The 17106-nt window shown below is 47.8% G+C and overlaps 1 protein-coding gene across 1 annotated transcript; it reads left to right on the top strand.

The window, feature by feature from the left end:
• The first annotated feature begins 750 nt into the window (after window positions 1-750).
• On the top strand, window positions 751-16235 carry LOC121531958 (zinc finger homeobox protein 4-like). The gene is made up of 7 exons (XM_041837555.2): window positions 751-1006; window positions 3809-5642; window positions 5789-6366; window positions 6539-6770; window positions 7691-7938; window positions 8891-12319; window positions 12423-16235. Exons 2-7 carry the CDS (start codon window positions 3845-3847, stop codon window positions 13251-13253), a joined length of 7116 nt encoding a protein of 2371 aa, XP_041693489.2. The 5' UTR covers window positions 751-1006; window positions 3809-3844; the 3' UTR covers window positions 13254-16235.
• Window positions 16236-17106: the final 871 nt, after the last annotated feature.

Below are 17106 nucleotides of genomic sequence, written 5' to 3'. Positions count from 1 at the left end.
AGCTTCTGCTAGAAAAACCTGAAAGGATCATAAGAACATGTGTAGGCCTTAGCCATTTATGACCAGAAATAGAATACATTTTAGAATTCTTTGTTTCTCCTTTTAGTCATAATATGTCTAGTGTTGGCCTATTTCTCTGAAGCACGGCAGATATAGCCTACCATGGTTAACGCTGATAAAATGTATTATTTAATATTATTTAATAATGTAGAAGTATTCTAGTTTTGTGTGGATTGAAATAATAAATACTTGCAAATAATGTGTTCTATTTCAAGCATGCGACTGATGGTAGGCCTATGATACAAGGTGTATGGGCTATAGGCGATATATCCACAACTCAACTATATTTGCCCTATAAATCTACATTTCACTTTAGCCTTTTTAGTGTCAAAATTATTATTCCAATTATTCCATTTTACATTTACATTTTAGTCATTTAGCAGACGCTCTTATCCAGAGCGACTTACAGTTATATTCCAACCCTTTCTTACCGTTTCTTCTAATATCAACATTACAATAATAATTCCATTACTTCACTATTTTCTCCGACTTTACTGTATCTTGTTCAGTCTCCTACATACTCCCTCTTCGGTCCCTCTCCCCCTCTCTCCCCTCCCTTTCTCCTCGCTGGCATCCCATTGATGCTGCCTGCGCAATTTTGCACATGCGCAGTGAGGTAGTCTCAGCCATCTGCAGGAAACCAATTAGCAAGAATAAAGAGCTAAGTGTTTTTCTCTCCTCTATGTTCAGACCTCACTCTACCTCTCCCCCTCTCACACCCCTCCGTCCCTCTGTTTACTGTAGATATAGCTTTAAGAAGACGATTTTAAAAACACAGAGAGGAGGACTCTGTTATGCTGCTCTCTCTGCGGCTGTCCTCTCCTGCACTCTCTCTGGTCCAAAGGGAATATGTGGATGTTCAGTAGACCCGCTATTTGACTGGATTACTACAGATACAGATACAGTCCAAGGAGTCCAGAGACGCCGCCGCCACCGCCGCACAGATGTGAGTCTGCGTTTGTTTTTAACTGTCCGCGATATCCCTCAAACCTCTCATTGGGAACCCCCAGCCGTTCCATGTATTTGATCTATTCCACAGCTAGCAAACCTGATTCAACGTGTCAACTAATCATCAAGCCCCGGACTAAGTGAATTAGGTGAGCAAGTTCAGGGCTACATGTTGTAGCCGAGGAGAGGTTTGAGAACCACTGGCCTATGCAACCCAGGTGATGATAGCTGTAGGGGTTCGTTGTTGTAGGCTATTGGTGCCTGTTAAATCGACATTCATATTAATTAATTTTAGCCTAGACATAATTATTCTACACTACAGACCAGCGAATTGTTTATCTGAATGCAAATGAGTTTGTTTCTTCAATGCGCGTTTTTAGTGTCACATTTGTTTGGCTGTGCTGTTGAATGGAAAGAAGAGCGTTGTGCGGTTATAGGCTGTTGTGGTTGTTTTGTCTTGAGTAGGCTAAACAAAGACCGAAGTACGCTACAGTAATATAAACATCGTCAGTCACCATTCCAGTTAAATAATGACTGTGTTAGCTGGTGTAGCCTATATTGGTTAGCAGCAGCAGTTGCAGGCTACTGTCAGCGATAGTTCCAAGGTTTGGGAGTTTTTCCTGCGCTGACAAACGTAATCATCTACGTTTCCTGTCGGTTTCCTATTTTCAGCTCAGATGGTGAAGGGAGGTAGGCCCTATTTGTTTTATTCAGTCGAATTCCCGTTAACCAGTATCCCCCCCACCTCTCTCTGTCTCTCTTTCTCTTTCTCTTTCTCTTTCACACACACACACACACACACACACACACACACACACACACACACACACACACACACACACACACACACACACACACACACACACACACACACAGCGCGCACGCACGCGCGCACACACACACACTTTCCCTAAGTAATGGTTTTCCCTACTAGATAGACAGATAGTGGGGAATAATTGTGTAAATCATTTTAGATTTGTTATCGATAGACTCGGTTATTGATCTGTGTGTAAATGAAAACCTTTAGCGCCAAGGCCAGTAGAGTAGCTATAAGTTAGTAGAGGTAGACGTTCACCTGACAAAGACTATTGTTTATTGTGTTGCAGTAATTAACATTTAGTACTATGTGCATGCATTTCTTCCTTTATTATCCACAGTATTTTTGTTTTTTTTAAACTATCCCCCCCTCTCTCAATTCAATTTCAATTTAAGGGCTTTATTGGCATGGGAAACATATGTTAACATTGCCAAAGCAAGTGAAGTAGATAGTAAACAAAAGTGAAATAAACAATAAATATTAACATTAAACATTACACTCACAAGTTCTAAAAGAATAAAGACATTTCAAATGTCATATTATGTATATATACAGTGTTGTAACAATGTGCAAATAGTTAAAGTACAAATGGGAAAATAAATAAACATAAATATGGGTTGGTGTTTGTTCTGTAGTGTATTAAAGATTATGACTTTCTTAATGGAACCAAAGGGGATGTTTATCTTAGTTCAAAAGTAGCCGTTTGTAGGGTGACGCCCCAGGGGAGACAGGTGATTGGACCGCAGAGGGAGCAACCCATATTTTCACATTGTTTATAAGTATATGCTGGAGGGATAGGGGGTTAGAGCAGCCATTACAATTCGAGAACACTGCTCTCCGGGGGATCTTGACTCCTGTAACTCATGCTGAAAGCTTGTGATATGAATAAAACTTATGATCAAAGGTTCAGTATGAGCGGACTCCTTTGTTTATCAGCAATAATTGCCAGCATTTACTCGATACGACAGTTCTTCACTGGTTGCCCTTTTCTTGTGGCAACAGGTCACAAATCTTGCTGCTCTGATGACACACTGTGGTATTTCACCCAGTAGATAAGGGAGTTTATCAAAATTGGGTTTGTTTTCGAATTCTTTGTGGATCTGTGTAATCTGAGGGAAGTATATGTCTCTAATATGGGGCGGCAGGTAGCTTAGTGGTTAAGAGCGTTGTGCCAGTAACCGAAAGGTCGCTGGTTCTAATCCCCGAGCCGACTAGGTGAAAAATCTGTCGATGTGCCCTTGAGCAAGGCACTTAACCCTAATTGCTCCTGTAAGTCGCTCTGGATAAGAGCGTCTGCTAAATGACTCAAATGTAAATGTAATATGGTCATACATTTGGCAGGAGGTTAGGAAGTGCAGCTCAGTTTCCACCTCATTTTGTGGGCAGTGTGCACGTAGCCTGTCTTCTCTTGAGAGCCAGGTCTGCCTACGGCAGCCTTTCTCAATAGCAAGGCTATGCTCACTGAGTCTGTACATAGTCAAAGCTTTCCTTAAGTTTGGGTCAGTCACAGTGGTCAGGTATTCCTGTTTAGGGCCAAATAGGATTCTAGTTTGCTCTGTTTTTTTGTTCATTCTTTCCAATGTGTCAAGTAATTCTCTTTTTGTTTTCGCATGATTTGGTTGGGTCTAATTGTGTTGTTGTCCTGGGGCTCTGGGGGGTCTGTTTGTGTTTGTGAACAGAGCCCCAGGACCAGCTTGCTTAGGGGACTCTTCTCCAAGTTAATCTCTCTGTAGGTGATGGCTTTGTTATGGAAGGTTTGGGAAATTGCTTTCTTTTCTGGTTTTTGATAATTAGTGGGTATTCTCTCTCTCTCTCTCTCTCTCTCTCTCTCTCTCTCTCTCTCTCTCTCTCTCTCTCTCTCTCTCTCTCTCTCTCTCTCTCTCTCTCTCTCTCTCTCTCTCTCTCTCTCTCTCTCTCTCTCTCTCTCTCTCTCTCTCTCTCTCTCTCTCTCTCTCTCTCTCTCTCTCTCTCTCTCTCTCTCAGGTGGGGTAGTGATGCGTGGCTGCTGTAGGAGCCATTATGGACAGCGGTGAGGGAGGGAGAGGAAGGGATGGAGGGAGAGAGGGAGGAGAGAATAGTGAACCTGACATCAGCACCAAGCCATTATCTCATCCTTTCCTGACCCCGGAAGTGATTCCCTGTAATGGGTTGCCCTCTCGTACCTCAGCCCCGGCCCCTGCCAAAGAGCCCTCCAACCTGACCCAGACAGAGCAGGGGGGTGCAGAGGGGACCGCAGGCAGAGAGGAGACCCCAGAAGGGGAGGGGGGTGTATACTCACAGGAGGATGGAGTGACACTGGAAGAAGAGGAAGAGAAGGAAGAGAAGCTAAAGGAGAAAGACCGATTGTTACTAGTGGATGACAGAGAGGAAACAGTGGGAAGAAAAAACCTTATACCAGCCCTCATCAGCAAAGACAGAGGAGAAGAGGAAAAAGAGAAGGAAGAGGAAGAGGAAGAGGAGGAGGAAAGGGAAGAGGCCATCTCAAACCAAAGCCAAACCAAATCCAAATGTAGTCTATTACCTCGACAGTGCCAGCACAGCTCTGCTTACAGCACTGTTATAGCCAGTGGCACATTGAACAGTAACACCCATATCACTCCTTCCTATTCTCCAAAGCACTCTACCTCTCCAAAGCTCTCATTATCACCTTCCAATTCTCCAAAGCACTCTACCTCTCCTTCCACCTCTCCAAAGCGCTCCATTTTTTCCCCCTCCTCTCCTTATCCTCAGAACGAGACAGAGGTGAGAGACACAGGAGGAGTGCAGGGCAATAGTCCTAGTTTTCCTCTGAGCTTTAAACTCCAACAGTCTGCCCTGTCTGCGTCCACCAGCACACACGCTAAGGATGATGGTAGGGCAGATGCCACTCACACTTCCCTTATTGCCAATGGAGACACTGCCAAAGTTCTAAAACCAAACAACAATCCAGAAGAGAGAGATGGAGAAAGAGAGGGAGATGGAGAGATGGAAATAGAAAGAGATGATGAGGGAGATGGAGAGCGAGAAAGAGAGGGAGATGAGAACATAGAGACTGTATCTAAATACCTCCACCCCTCTCCCTCCTCTTCTTCCTCACCCTCCTCTCCCGGCTCACTGAACAGTCACATGGCATTGATGCACTCCCGGAACTCCTGCAAGACACTTAAATGCCCCAAATGTAACTGGCACTACAAGTCCCAGCAGACACTGCAAGTCCACCTCAGAGAAAAACACCCAGAGTCTGGGGGCTCATGTGTGTGTGGGGGCTTGGGAGAGAATTGTGTTTGTGGAGGGTCAAGGGGTGTGTGTCTGTACTGTAGCACAGGGAAGGCCCACCCTCGTCTGTCCCGGGGGGAGAGCTATGTCTGTGGGTACAAGCCCTACCGCTGTGGTGTGTGTGATTACGCGACCTCCTCTAAAGGAAACCTCAGCATACACATGCAGTCAGACAAACACCTCAGCAATGTACAGGCAGCGGGACAAACACAACCTGCGCACAGCACACACACACACTCCACACACAGCGGGAGCTCCACTGTCAGAGACACGGCAGGCGATCAGGTGTACGGACACACACACCCCGAAGTCACGCAGCCCCCTGCAAACACACCGCTCTACCCCAGCCAGCCCCCCTCCCAGGGTAAGAGGTGGCGGTGTGAGGTGTGTGATTATGAGACCAGCATTGCGCGAAACCTGCGGATACACACCACCAGCGAGAAACACACACACAATGTGCTGCGCCTGAAACACACACACAACGTACTGCAGCTGCAGAGAAGCTACTACCTGGCCCACTGCAGGAGTCTACCTCCTCAACTCACACTGCTACACAGCATAGGTGAGAGACTACACACACACACGGACACATACTCAGTAACTGTTCTGTTGGGCTCTGTTCACTGGCACATCAAGTTAGGTCGATACTTGATTATATCCATGCTTATATGCGTGTTTTTTCACGGCCTGTTTGTGTGTGTGTTCTAGATGGGGAGCAGTCTTTGGATATGCATCAACTAACAGCAGAGGAGCCAGTTGCCCCGGATTCAACCCTGACCCCCTCCCCCTCTCCTCCTCCTCCCTCCTCCTCACCATCCCCTTCTCCATCCGCCTCTCCCCCTCCTCCCCTGTCTCTCTCTCCCTCTTCTCCACTGTCCCATGGTGTGTTCCGGTGCCTGGTGTGTTTCAGTTTCTCCTCTGACAGTCTGGAGTCTCTTGGGTCTCACCTGAGTGCCCCCCGCTCCCTTCCCCAGTCTGAGTGGCGCTGTCTGGTGGCCGGAGGCTGCTATTGCAGGCTGTGTGGCTACAGCACCCCCCTCACAGCTAACTTCACCTTGCACTGCCAGACAGACAGACACAGGGCCCGCTACCAGCTGGCTGCCCACCTCTGGGAGAGAGGGGAGAAGGGGGAGGTCGTGGACTGGGAGGAAGTTGGGAAATTGGTTGCTACAGGCAACCTGGTCCAGCTGAAGTGTAACGTGTGTGACTTCCAGACCACCAGCTTGGAGAAACTGAAAATACACAGCGTCAACTCCCAACACCAGGCCAGCCTCAGAGTCTACAGGGTCAGTACAAACACAATAATTGCTGTTCTTGAACCATACGATTATGTAGAAAATATCTGGGATATAGACAGCAAATCAAACACAGAGACCAGATTTATTATGTACATCTTTCTTTCTATCACATCTTGTATAACCCCACCTCACCCCTCTCTCTCTCTCCCTCTATCTCTAGTTCTTAGAGCAGTATGACAGTGAAGTAGATGGAGGCTCCTGGTCGTTCCACTGTGTCTTGTGTAATTACTCCTCCCGCTCTAAACTCCACCTACTGAGTCACACCCACTCCACAGGTCATCATAAGAGGGAGGAGCTTCACCACTTGCAGCTTATGAGAAGGAGGAGCCTGAATAAAGGAGAGGAGCTAGCTGCGATCTTCAGCATCAGGAAGTGTCCCAATCCTGAGATAGGTAAGAAACTCAGCTGCTATTTTCCAATTCCCTTCTCTCTGAAGTGTGCACTTGTTCAGTCCTCCTGAACAAGTATGGGATTATTGTAGACATTGGCGAGAGGGAATTTCGACCATATTTTGTACATCAGTCCAGACCAAATTTCTAAATAGGATAGAGAAAATTAACTGCAGGCCTAGGATAAGTCAATGGAGAGAAGAAATTAGAAGAAACTTGGAGAGATGGCGCAGTGTGAAGCGAGAGTGATTGAGAGAGAAGGAATGATTGATTATGGTCAGGGGTCAATTGGGTTAATTGATTTGTCAATACACAGGCTCGTTACATCCCCTATCACCCCGACAACGCTAACGAGCACCTACCGACTCACTGCTTTTGAACTGTAGGGTGGCAGGTAGCCTAGCGGTTAAGTGCTTTGGACCAGTAACCGAAAAGTTGCTGGTTCGAATCCCAGAACTGACTAGGTGAAAAAATCTGCCGTTGTGCCCTTGAGCAATGCACTTAACCCTAATTGCTCCTGTAAGTCACTCTGAATAAAAGCATCTGTTAAATGACTAAAATGTCTGTAATATTCCAGAATATAACTTTCAGGGCCAGTTACCCAGACACTGTCAATAGAGATTCTCCATTGACCATGCTTTTTAGTCCATGACTAGGCTTAATGAGGGTCAGCGAAACTAGACTTCCGAGTACCATTCAAATGACTCCTCCTTTCCTCTGTTCTATCTCTGTCTGGTCTAAATCTGGTCTAACTCTGTCTACTACTCTGTATTAAACAGTCAATAGCAGGTATTCGGTCTGAATGAACTAGTCTGAATCCCAGGAGGCTCTTAAATAGAAAATCAATACTGGATCAATCAGTGTGTGTGTGTGTGTGTTGCTGTGTATGTTGCTGTGTATTAACATATGTGTTATCTTTCTAGATGGAAGCAGTGAGGAGGGGGAGAGGAGAGATTCCTTATCCCCAGGCAAGCGATCATTCTCTGGGCTGGAGGAGACACAGAGCCCCCTCTCTCCCAAACGCCCCAGAACCGACAAGCACACCACTGACCAACAGGCTACTGCCAAGTGCCCACTGTGCCAGGACACACTGGTACACACACAGCTGAGACGTCACCTCACACTCACTCACAGTGTGGCCCAGGACTGTGTGGACAAGCTCATGAGCACGGTAAGTGTGTGTGTGTGTTCTAGCTACCTTTTATTAGCAGAAGTGCAATCAAGCTGAAGGAGCTTGCTTTTAGTGTCTCGAGCAAACAAAGAGTGCTCATCTCTCCACATCACCAACCTCCATTACTTTACCCAGCATGCTAAGTGCTCTTTGTCTCCCTCTCTGACTTCACTTGACTGCCTTCTTCCTTTTAGTCTTCCTGTTTTCCCCTCATCCCTCTCTCACCCCTCCCTCTCCTCTCCTCTCAACTCTCTTACCCTCTCCTCTCTCCCTTTTTTCTCTCACTCCCTTTTCATATCTCTCAATCTTCTCTCTTTCTCTCTTTCTTCTCTCCACCCCTCCTCTCTCTCTCCATCTTTCTCTCTGCACCCCTTGTTCTCTCTCTCTTCCCCCCTCTCCACCCCCTCTCTCTCTCCATCTTTCTCTCTGCGCCTCCTCTTTCTCTCTCTCACCCCCTCTCCACCCATCCTCTCTTTCTCCATCTCTCTGCCCCCACAGCCCCCCATTCTCCACCCCTCTCCCTCTCTCTCTGATAGTAGTGTAGGTTCATTAATTCAGTCTGGGGTGATGATGGCCATTATGTTCCTCGCTTTCCAATTACTCTCTCAAGATTAAGCCTGACCTTCACTCTCTCACTGCTGCACCCGCATATGTGCATGCGTCTCTTCTGTCTCTGCCATGCCAAGTGTGTGTGTGTTTTCTTTCTGTGTGTGTGGTTGATTTAAAAACACTCTTGATTCTATTTCCCTCCATCTCATATTATTATTAATTCTAAAGTAAAGCGTGTAATGGGAGAATGAGGTGATGTAGACAATAAAGGAGCATCACTATTATTATTCCATCTGCACTATCAAGCAGGAAAGACACTGTTTTGACTGACTATAAAGGCAATCAGTCATCTGGATAGGTTCAGACTGACGTTCAAAACCTTTGTTGTTGGATTATTTTCCAGGTGGCAGTGGAGCTGCCAGAGATTCTGCAGAAAGAGTCACTGCAGATGGAGTCCCATTCAAATGACTCCAACACAAACGAATCTCAAACAAACGATTCTAAAACAAACGACTCTAATGCAAAGGAGTCCCTCAAAAATGAATCTCAAACAAACGATTCTAAAACAAACGACTCTAATGCAAAGGAGTCCCTCAAAAATGAGTCTCAAACAAACGACTCCCATATAAATAAAGAAGAAGTGATCCCAGCCAAAGATGTCCCTGCCCTGCCCAACGCTCCCTGTGAGGACCAGCATCCAGCAGAGGACAACATCTCTCACCTCCCAGAGTCCCCCAGCTCTCCTCCCCCCCCCCCCACTCCTCCCTCTCCCTCCCTCAGCCACCTCCCTTCATCCGCCTTACCCCCCTCTCCTCCTAGTGATGCCCCTCCCCCATCTGATCGTCATAGTTACAGGTTCCGCTGTGGCAGGTGCAGTCTAGCATTCCGGACGCAGGAGAAGCTGAAGCTGCACTGGCAGTACCATGCCATGAGGGCGGCAACAGAGTGCCACCTCTGCCCCAGACGCTGCCGCAGCCAAGAGGCCCTGCAGAGACACCTGCTCAACACACACCTACAGGACCTACACCTACAGGGTACACACCCTGACCAGAGTGGAGCACACGTCCAACGACCAACCAGCCTGGAGGGGGAGGAAGAGGACGGGGAGAGTATGAGTGAAGAAGATACAGATAAGGAGGAGGAAGATGAGGAGGAGGGGGAGGGAGAGCAAGGAAAAGGAAATGAAGGAGAGGAGGATGAAAAGGAAGACCCAGATGAGGAGGAGAGGCCCAGTCCAGGGGTTAGTAATAGTGACATGGGTTCAGGGCAGCAGGAGGAGGAGGAGGAGACAGGGTCAGAACCCAGCCCCTTCATCAAGGGCTCAAACCCGACTCTGGAGCGGTTCCTGGACCCGGCTCGGCCCTACAAGTGTTCAGTCTGCTGTGAGTCCTTCACGCAGAGAACCATCCTGCTGGTCCACTATAACTCTGTGTCCCACCTCCACCGAGCCAAAGCCAGACGGGCCCTGCAGGACTCCAGCCCCAGTCCTGCTGACACCCCCCAGGGCCTGGAACCAAGCCCCTACCGCTGCAGCCTGGCCCCTGACCCCAGGCCCTACCGCTGCAGAATGTGTGGGGTGGCCTACAGCCAGAGCTCCACCCTGGACATCCACCTCCGTTCTGTACTGCACCAGACACGAGCCCGTGCAGCTCGGACCCAGCTAGCACTGAACCCCCACTCCCAGCAAACTCCAGCTCCAGCCTCAGCCTCAACCCAGGCTCCCCACACCCCAGTCCCATCCTTAGTCCAAGCCCAGACCCCTGCCTCCAGCCCTTCGCCTGGAGGAGGAGAGGCATCTACCAGGGGAACCCCCCCAGCTGCCACCAGACCAGCCCCTGCCTCCCCAAGTCCCTGTTCCTCCCTGAGTGAAGCACAGCAGAGTGTGGGTGTCTCTGGGCAGGCTGAGGGTCAACAGGCTAAGAGGAGGAGAGTAGAGGACCTGACCACATCCGCAGGACAGCAGGACCTGATGTTACTCCAACAGCAATTAGCCCAGGCCCAGATACTACAGCAGCAACAGCAGTTAGCCCAGGCCCAGATACAGCAACAAACAGCCCTCCTCCAGCCCCAGCTGTTTAGTCCAATACTGCTCCCACACCTCCCCTTACTGCAGCAGAACCTCCTAAAGCAGCACCTCCCTTCAGTAGCAGAGAGTCTCCAACAGGGGAACCTCTTCCCTCCCCTCCCATTATCCCCAGACAGCCTGTTCTCTCTACAGCAGCAGATGCTCCTGTCCTTCTACCTCGCTGGAGGGCTGCATCTCAACCCCAACACAACCCTTATGAACCAGACCACCTCAGCTGTCTCCCCTCAGACCACCTCGGACCAACACCCCCAGATAGAGAGGCTTGAACCTCCCTCTCCACTGACAGAGACAAATAGCATCCAGTCTCCAGCCCAGGCCCCAAAATGTGAGACCCAGGCTGAGACCGCTGACAGTGACTCCCCCCTCCACCAGACAGAGAAAGAGTACAACCCATCCTCTCCTCCTGAGGGAGATGGAGAGAGGGACAGAGAGATGCAGGAGAGCGAGAAGAAGGAAAGAGCAGAGAAGGCCCTCAGAGTTCTGCTGGAGAGATACGGCTGGGAGCTGGCCCTACAAAGCACTCAGAGCAGACAGAGACAGCAGAACAGAGAGATGGAGGGATGCCTGGAGAAGGAGGAGAAGCAGTGTGGAGAATGTGGGAAGCTGTTCTCTGACTCTCTGATCCTGAAGAGCCACCAGGAGTTTGTTCACCGCCAGATGATCCCTCCTGTAGTGTTGGAGAGGTTCTCCAGACACTACAGGCTGCAGTATGACCGCCTCTACCCCCTCTCACCTTTCACCCCGGGGGACACTGAGACTACTGTTGTTGCACCCCTAACCCCAGCTTCAGCACCTGCACTTGCACCTTTACCCCCAGCACCAGCCTCAGATTCAACCCTCGACCAAGCCCAATCCCTCTCTGTCTCCCAAACCTCAGTCCCAGCCCTTACCCCAGCTGCAACAGCCGTAGACCCAGACCCAGCTGTGCCCCCACCTCCAGCATCCGTATCTGTAACCCTGTCCCCAGACCAAGCCCCAGTTAATTCCCTCTTCCCAGCCCAAGCCAGAGCCCTAGCCTCAACAACACCCTCTCCTCCTCCACACCCCCCCCAACCACAACCACTTTCAGAGCAGGACAGTACCACAACGACAACCACCCCTTGCCCTGACCCCTCTCAAACTATCATACACCAGCCCAAACTCTCCATGCCCCCTCTCCCCTTACCCCAAGTCCCCCTGCCCCTGCTTCCTTTATCCAACCTCCCCCCTCTTCCCTTCCCCATAGACCCCTCTCTCCTCCCCCTTGGTCTAATGCAGCCCTTAGCCCTCCAGTCTATGCTTCAGTACCAGTCCCTGTTATCATCCGGCCACCAACCACACTTATCCCTATGCACTAACACACACTCTGCTCCTAGCCCAGCTCTACCCCCATACACCAACACACACTCTGCTCCTAGCTCAGCCCTACCCCCATACACCAACACACACTCTGCTCCTAGCTCAGCTCTACCCCTATACACAAACACACATTCTGCTCCCCGTCCAGCCCTGCCCTCTCTGAAGTGTAGGCTGGAGGAAGGGACAGAGGTTAGGCCTATGAGTGATGTGTTGGCCGGTGATGGAGAGGAAGGGGGAGAGAGGGAGGGAGAGGGGGATGAGCAGAGGAGGGATAGGCGCCAGAGGACCACCATCAGTGCAGAGCAGCTAGAGGTTCTGTACCAGCGCTACAGTCTGAACGCCAACCCAACCCGCTCTGTACTGGAGGGCATCACCAGTGACACAGGCCTGAAGAAACGTGTGGTGCAGGTACTTTATCATTCTCATAGTAACATTTATATAATTTTGTAATGCTGAATCATGTTTTGTGTAATAACATGTAATAATGCTGTGTTTGTCTGTTCTTCCTCAGGTATGGTTCCAGAACACTAGGGCTCGTCAGAGGAAGGGCCAGCTCCAGACCCTGGGGAGAGGAGGTTTAGGTGTGGGTCTGGGTGACAACCACAGGCGCTGTCCGTTCTGTAGGGCTTTGTTCAAGGCTCAAAGTGCCCTGGACTCCCATGTTAGGGCCCGCCACTGGTCCCAGACTGACAGACCTGCCTATGGCCTGTCTCATCAGATAGGTTCTGCTGATGACTTCAGCTTTTCTCACAACCATGGATCCTACAGAGACAGGGAGGGTCCCTCACTCTCCCTCCAGCATTCTCCCTCTCTCTCCCACCATCCTTCTCTCTCTCCCTCCCTCCATCCCTCCCCAAGCCCCGGGGTCGTCCCCACTGAGAGAAAATACATTTCTGGGAAAACAGATTTGACCTTTAACCTGAACGAACCCGACATGGAAAAGGAGGAGGAAGAAGGTCTGTCAGTAAAAATATTCCCTTCGTCTGACCAAGCTCATGAGGGTAACCATAGCAATCTGTTGTCTCTGGGATACAATTATGGGATGGCGAGCTTCAACATTCAAGACTGTGACCAGAACACCAGTCCAAGTCTGTCTGAGAGTGTGGATAGGCATGGACCGAGACAGCAACAGCAGCAGAGGCAGCGTACACAGATGACCCCCCAGCAGGTGGCCAAGCTCAGAGCCTGCTACAGGGAGCACCCCACCCCCAGCCCCCTGCAGTGCGAGGGCCTGGGACAGCAGCTGGGGCTCCCACGCAGGGTAGTGCAGGTGTGGTTTCAGAATGGCCGGGCCAAGGAGAAGAGGGCAAGGAGCCTCAGAGTCGACCCCACAACAGGATAGAGGGAAAGGCAGAAGAGGACAGGGGAGAGAACGCACACAGCCATGAACCAAGTGCTTGTCACTCACAACAATGAACCAACCGGATGCCACAGAAGCCAAAGAGCATTCTACCAGTGTACCTCACCCCCTACTCAGCCCGAAAACATCACAGGGCAGACCTCCTCTAGAGCTTTAAGACACCACTCCTCTGTTCCTCCCTCTCTCCTCTCCCCTCCTCTCCTCCAGCCGATACCTCAGGAGTTAACCCCTCCATGCCAACAGATGTCCCTGTTCTGACAATAGAATCTGGAGAACCAGGAAACAGTATGTGCCCCTCCCACTTCTGTTTAAAGACTTTACTAGTGCAAGTATCAAACTGTTAGACGTTTTAGTGTATAGAACGTTCTTTCAAAGTAAAAGAAAACTGAAAGAAACTAAAGCAGCTACGGAAAACAAAAATAAAAAATATTCTTTACAAAGAGCTTCTGCAAAGACTGGCTTGGATTCCAAAGCTCGTAACCAAAACCTTACATGTCGTGGATTGTGTTGTCAACATGGTGGTTTTCGTTTCCAAACCACAGTACAGACCATACAGTGAAGAGTAGAACTGAGACTGGTGTGTATCAATAGACTGACTGGTCTACGTGGTGCTGAAGCAGACCTCAACCTTCTCAAGCCAATGATGACTCTACTGCACATCTACTGACCGCTCCTTATGTGGATAGTAGGCCAAATAGCACTGAGCTAAGTCCACTTTGTCCTTTATGTGAGAGGTCATATAAGAAGCTATTTTGATAACGTTCGACCAATATATGTCACAACAACTTTAACCAAACACCACACAACCCTGTCTGTGTTTAGTAAATGTTAATGAATATGAATATTATGGATTGACGGTCATTGTATGCTTTGATAAGACAAGTGTTATTTTGTGGTGTATGAGAACATAATGTAGGCTTTATGATGTGAAGTTTAGGTAAGATGTTGCCTTTTCTTCTTATTCTAGTAAATACCAATACGTTGTGTAATGTAATGTCTACTATACTCAGGCCAACTGAACTGTTTTTAATTTGGTCGTAGTATTGTACTAGTTTCTCTTCTGTTCCTTATGCCAGACACAAAGTCTGTTTTGAAACCTTATGATGTAAATATTGATTGTTCATATGGAGTTCCTATAATGCTAGTTCTAAAGAAACCTCTCTGGATTTGAGAGATCTGAGCTTTCTGACCAATAATTGATAGTTCCATTATTACAATGTTAAATGGTGTGAGGAGTACATTAATGTACAGTATGTAGCTTTTATATGGTCGACTCAGTCTCCCCTGAGACTGCCTCTGTTCTGACGGACCATACTCACTGATAGTTACTGACGTTATACTGATGAAAACTTTGGATGTTGTGTGCACTTAACTCTCTCTCACACACTCTAACAGTCTCTCTCTCTCTCTCTCTCTCTCTCTCTCTCTCTCTCTCTCTCTCTCTCTCTCTCTCTCTCTCTCTCTCTCTCTCTCCTCCTTCTATCCACAGTCTTTTTGTTCTCTAACTGTAATACTATTACTGTAGTAATAATGATAACAAAAACAGTAATAACTATGATAATATCGAATGCTTTAAAACACAACCCAAAGACATAATAACACTGTAACATCGATGCATAAATCCCACAAAAACAACTTGAAAAGTTTACTTGATAATGTAACATTGATTGTTGGGAAGAAAGAGTGACTGTATCAGAAATGCTGTATCTGCCTCTTCACCAGGCTACTGGTGACTGTATACTGAAACCTCCATGAAAACCAAAACCTACTATTATACTAGGATGGAGGAGCACTTCTCAAAGCCAAACCCTCCAGGCCCTAGTGCACTCAGTAGGGAACTAAACCCCAGCCCCTAGTGCACTTAGTAGGAGTGTACTCAGTAGGGAACCAAACCCCAGCCCCTAGTGTACAGTACTCAGTAGGGAACTACTTCAGAGCCATTGCAGTGTGTAGAGTGGTTGAAATGTTTTCCTCCTCAATGTCAATGTCTTTATAACCAGATAGATTCTTCCATCTCAGTCTTTGAGAACGTCCAGTTGGCTGCTAACGTATTTTGTAATACTTTAATAACAACAAACTGTTATAACACCCATGATGCTGTTTATAACATGACCTTATATTCTGATGTTAACAAAGAGATACTTGGGGCTCCAGTATTTACTCAGTAATGTATTACTATGTGGACAGTGGTTTCTAAACAAAGATACAAAGAAGTTACAATGATACTACAAAGATAAGATACTTCTATACTTAAGATCCTGCATAACTATGCTATGGCAGGTTGGATTGTATCTAGCCCCAAACCCTACACAGGTCTGTGTACCAGTATGTTTCTGCTCTTGTGTCGCTGGCTTGTTTAGCCATGTTTGTCTCCGCTTTAAGCCAACAATGTAGCCATGTAGCCACTTAGCAACGCAGCTATGTAGCCATGTTTGTCTCTGCTATAGGCCAGGCAACAATGTAGCCATGTAGGGACATAGACACGTATCCCATGTACCTGGGTAGCCATGTAGTCATGTAGCCACACAGATTTTAGCCATGTAGCTATGTAGCCATGCAGTGATACTGAACACAGAAACAGTCTGTCACCCAGGCTAACCTTCCAAAGGATGCTGACTAACTCTGTTTTACCTTTAGCTCTATATCTGACCAATGTTTACCACAATACCAATGATCTTTCTTCTGTACTGAAATTCCAAATACTGTACCACTTGGCAGTTATGTACATATTGTTTTTTTTATTCCTTTTCCTTATTTTCTGAATAACTGTAAGATGTAATAATTGTGTTGTTCCTGGAAGCTGTTGCCGTAGTGATAACCAAAAGATACCTGTGTTGTGCACCTGTCCAGTCTCTTGCTCCAGTGGTTAAGTTTGTTCCTTCTCCCCAGTTCTCGTATGGATGTGTGTTTTCTCCCCCTTCTCCTTCCATAGCCACTGAGGTAAATAAAGTCTGGTTTGGTGGACACATTTGCCCCATGTCTCGTGTGTGTGTGTGTTGTGGGTAGATCCCTGGACCCAGAGGTCAGTTCATTAATTACGTCAGTGACATCCAGCCAGATTACTTTCCTTTGTGACAAAATGATATGATGAATATTAATGACCTCGCATGAATTAAACTGCTGCTGCTGTTGATGATGCTGGAAGTGGGGCTGGGAAGGGGGGTTGAAGGGAGGGGAGGGTGTGTGTGTGTAGGGGATATAATGTTATTGCTTACTCGTGTACGCATTTTTGATGCTGTTGGGGGGATAAGGGTACAGGGAGGAGGTTACTTTAAGGAGGGATAGTGGGGTGTAATGTCATACACTGGAGCATCAATGATACTGGGGGGGGGGGGAGACCAGAAGGGTTATAATGTCATTGGTGTTGGTGTGTATGTAGGCTCATTTAGATTTAGATTGGTTCTGTGTGAGCAGAGGAGAAAGGCCAGTTCATGTTTATTCATGAGTCCCTCGGCTCAGCCAGTTAAAGAGACAGGACTCTGTTTTCACTGATAACACCCCCACCCCAGCCTCAACCCCTGCCCTAGCAGATGCTTTTCCATGATTTATCTCAGTGTGTGTGTGTGTGTTTTTCACATTATCAATGTATCACGTTTTTATTCACCACTAGAAATCCCAGTACAGACACAGTCCTGATGGTAAACTGACTGGTGGAATACTATACTGCAATAGCCATATCACTAATGGTGTACAGTATTAATAGTACACACACACACTGTAGGGCAGTAATCAGTGAATGTCATTGAGGGAGAGTTTGTTCAGCGCTTCATCAGGTATAGAGTGGTTTTTATTAGAAGATGTGCTCTCTATCCATCTTCTTAATGATTTTATAATG

This window comes from Coregonus clupeaformis, chromosome 19, assembly GCF_020615455.1.
Source record: "Coregonus clupeaformis isolate EN_2021a chromosome 19, ASM2061545v1, whole genome shotgun sequence".
NCBI classification, from domain to species: Eukaryota; Metazoa; Chordata; class Actinopteri; order Salmoniformes; family Salmonidae; genus Coregonus; species Coregonus clupeaformis.
Note: the sequence above shows the minus strand (reverse complement) of the source record. Positions and strands in the feature narration are given on the sequence as shown.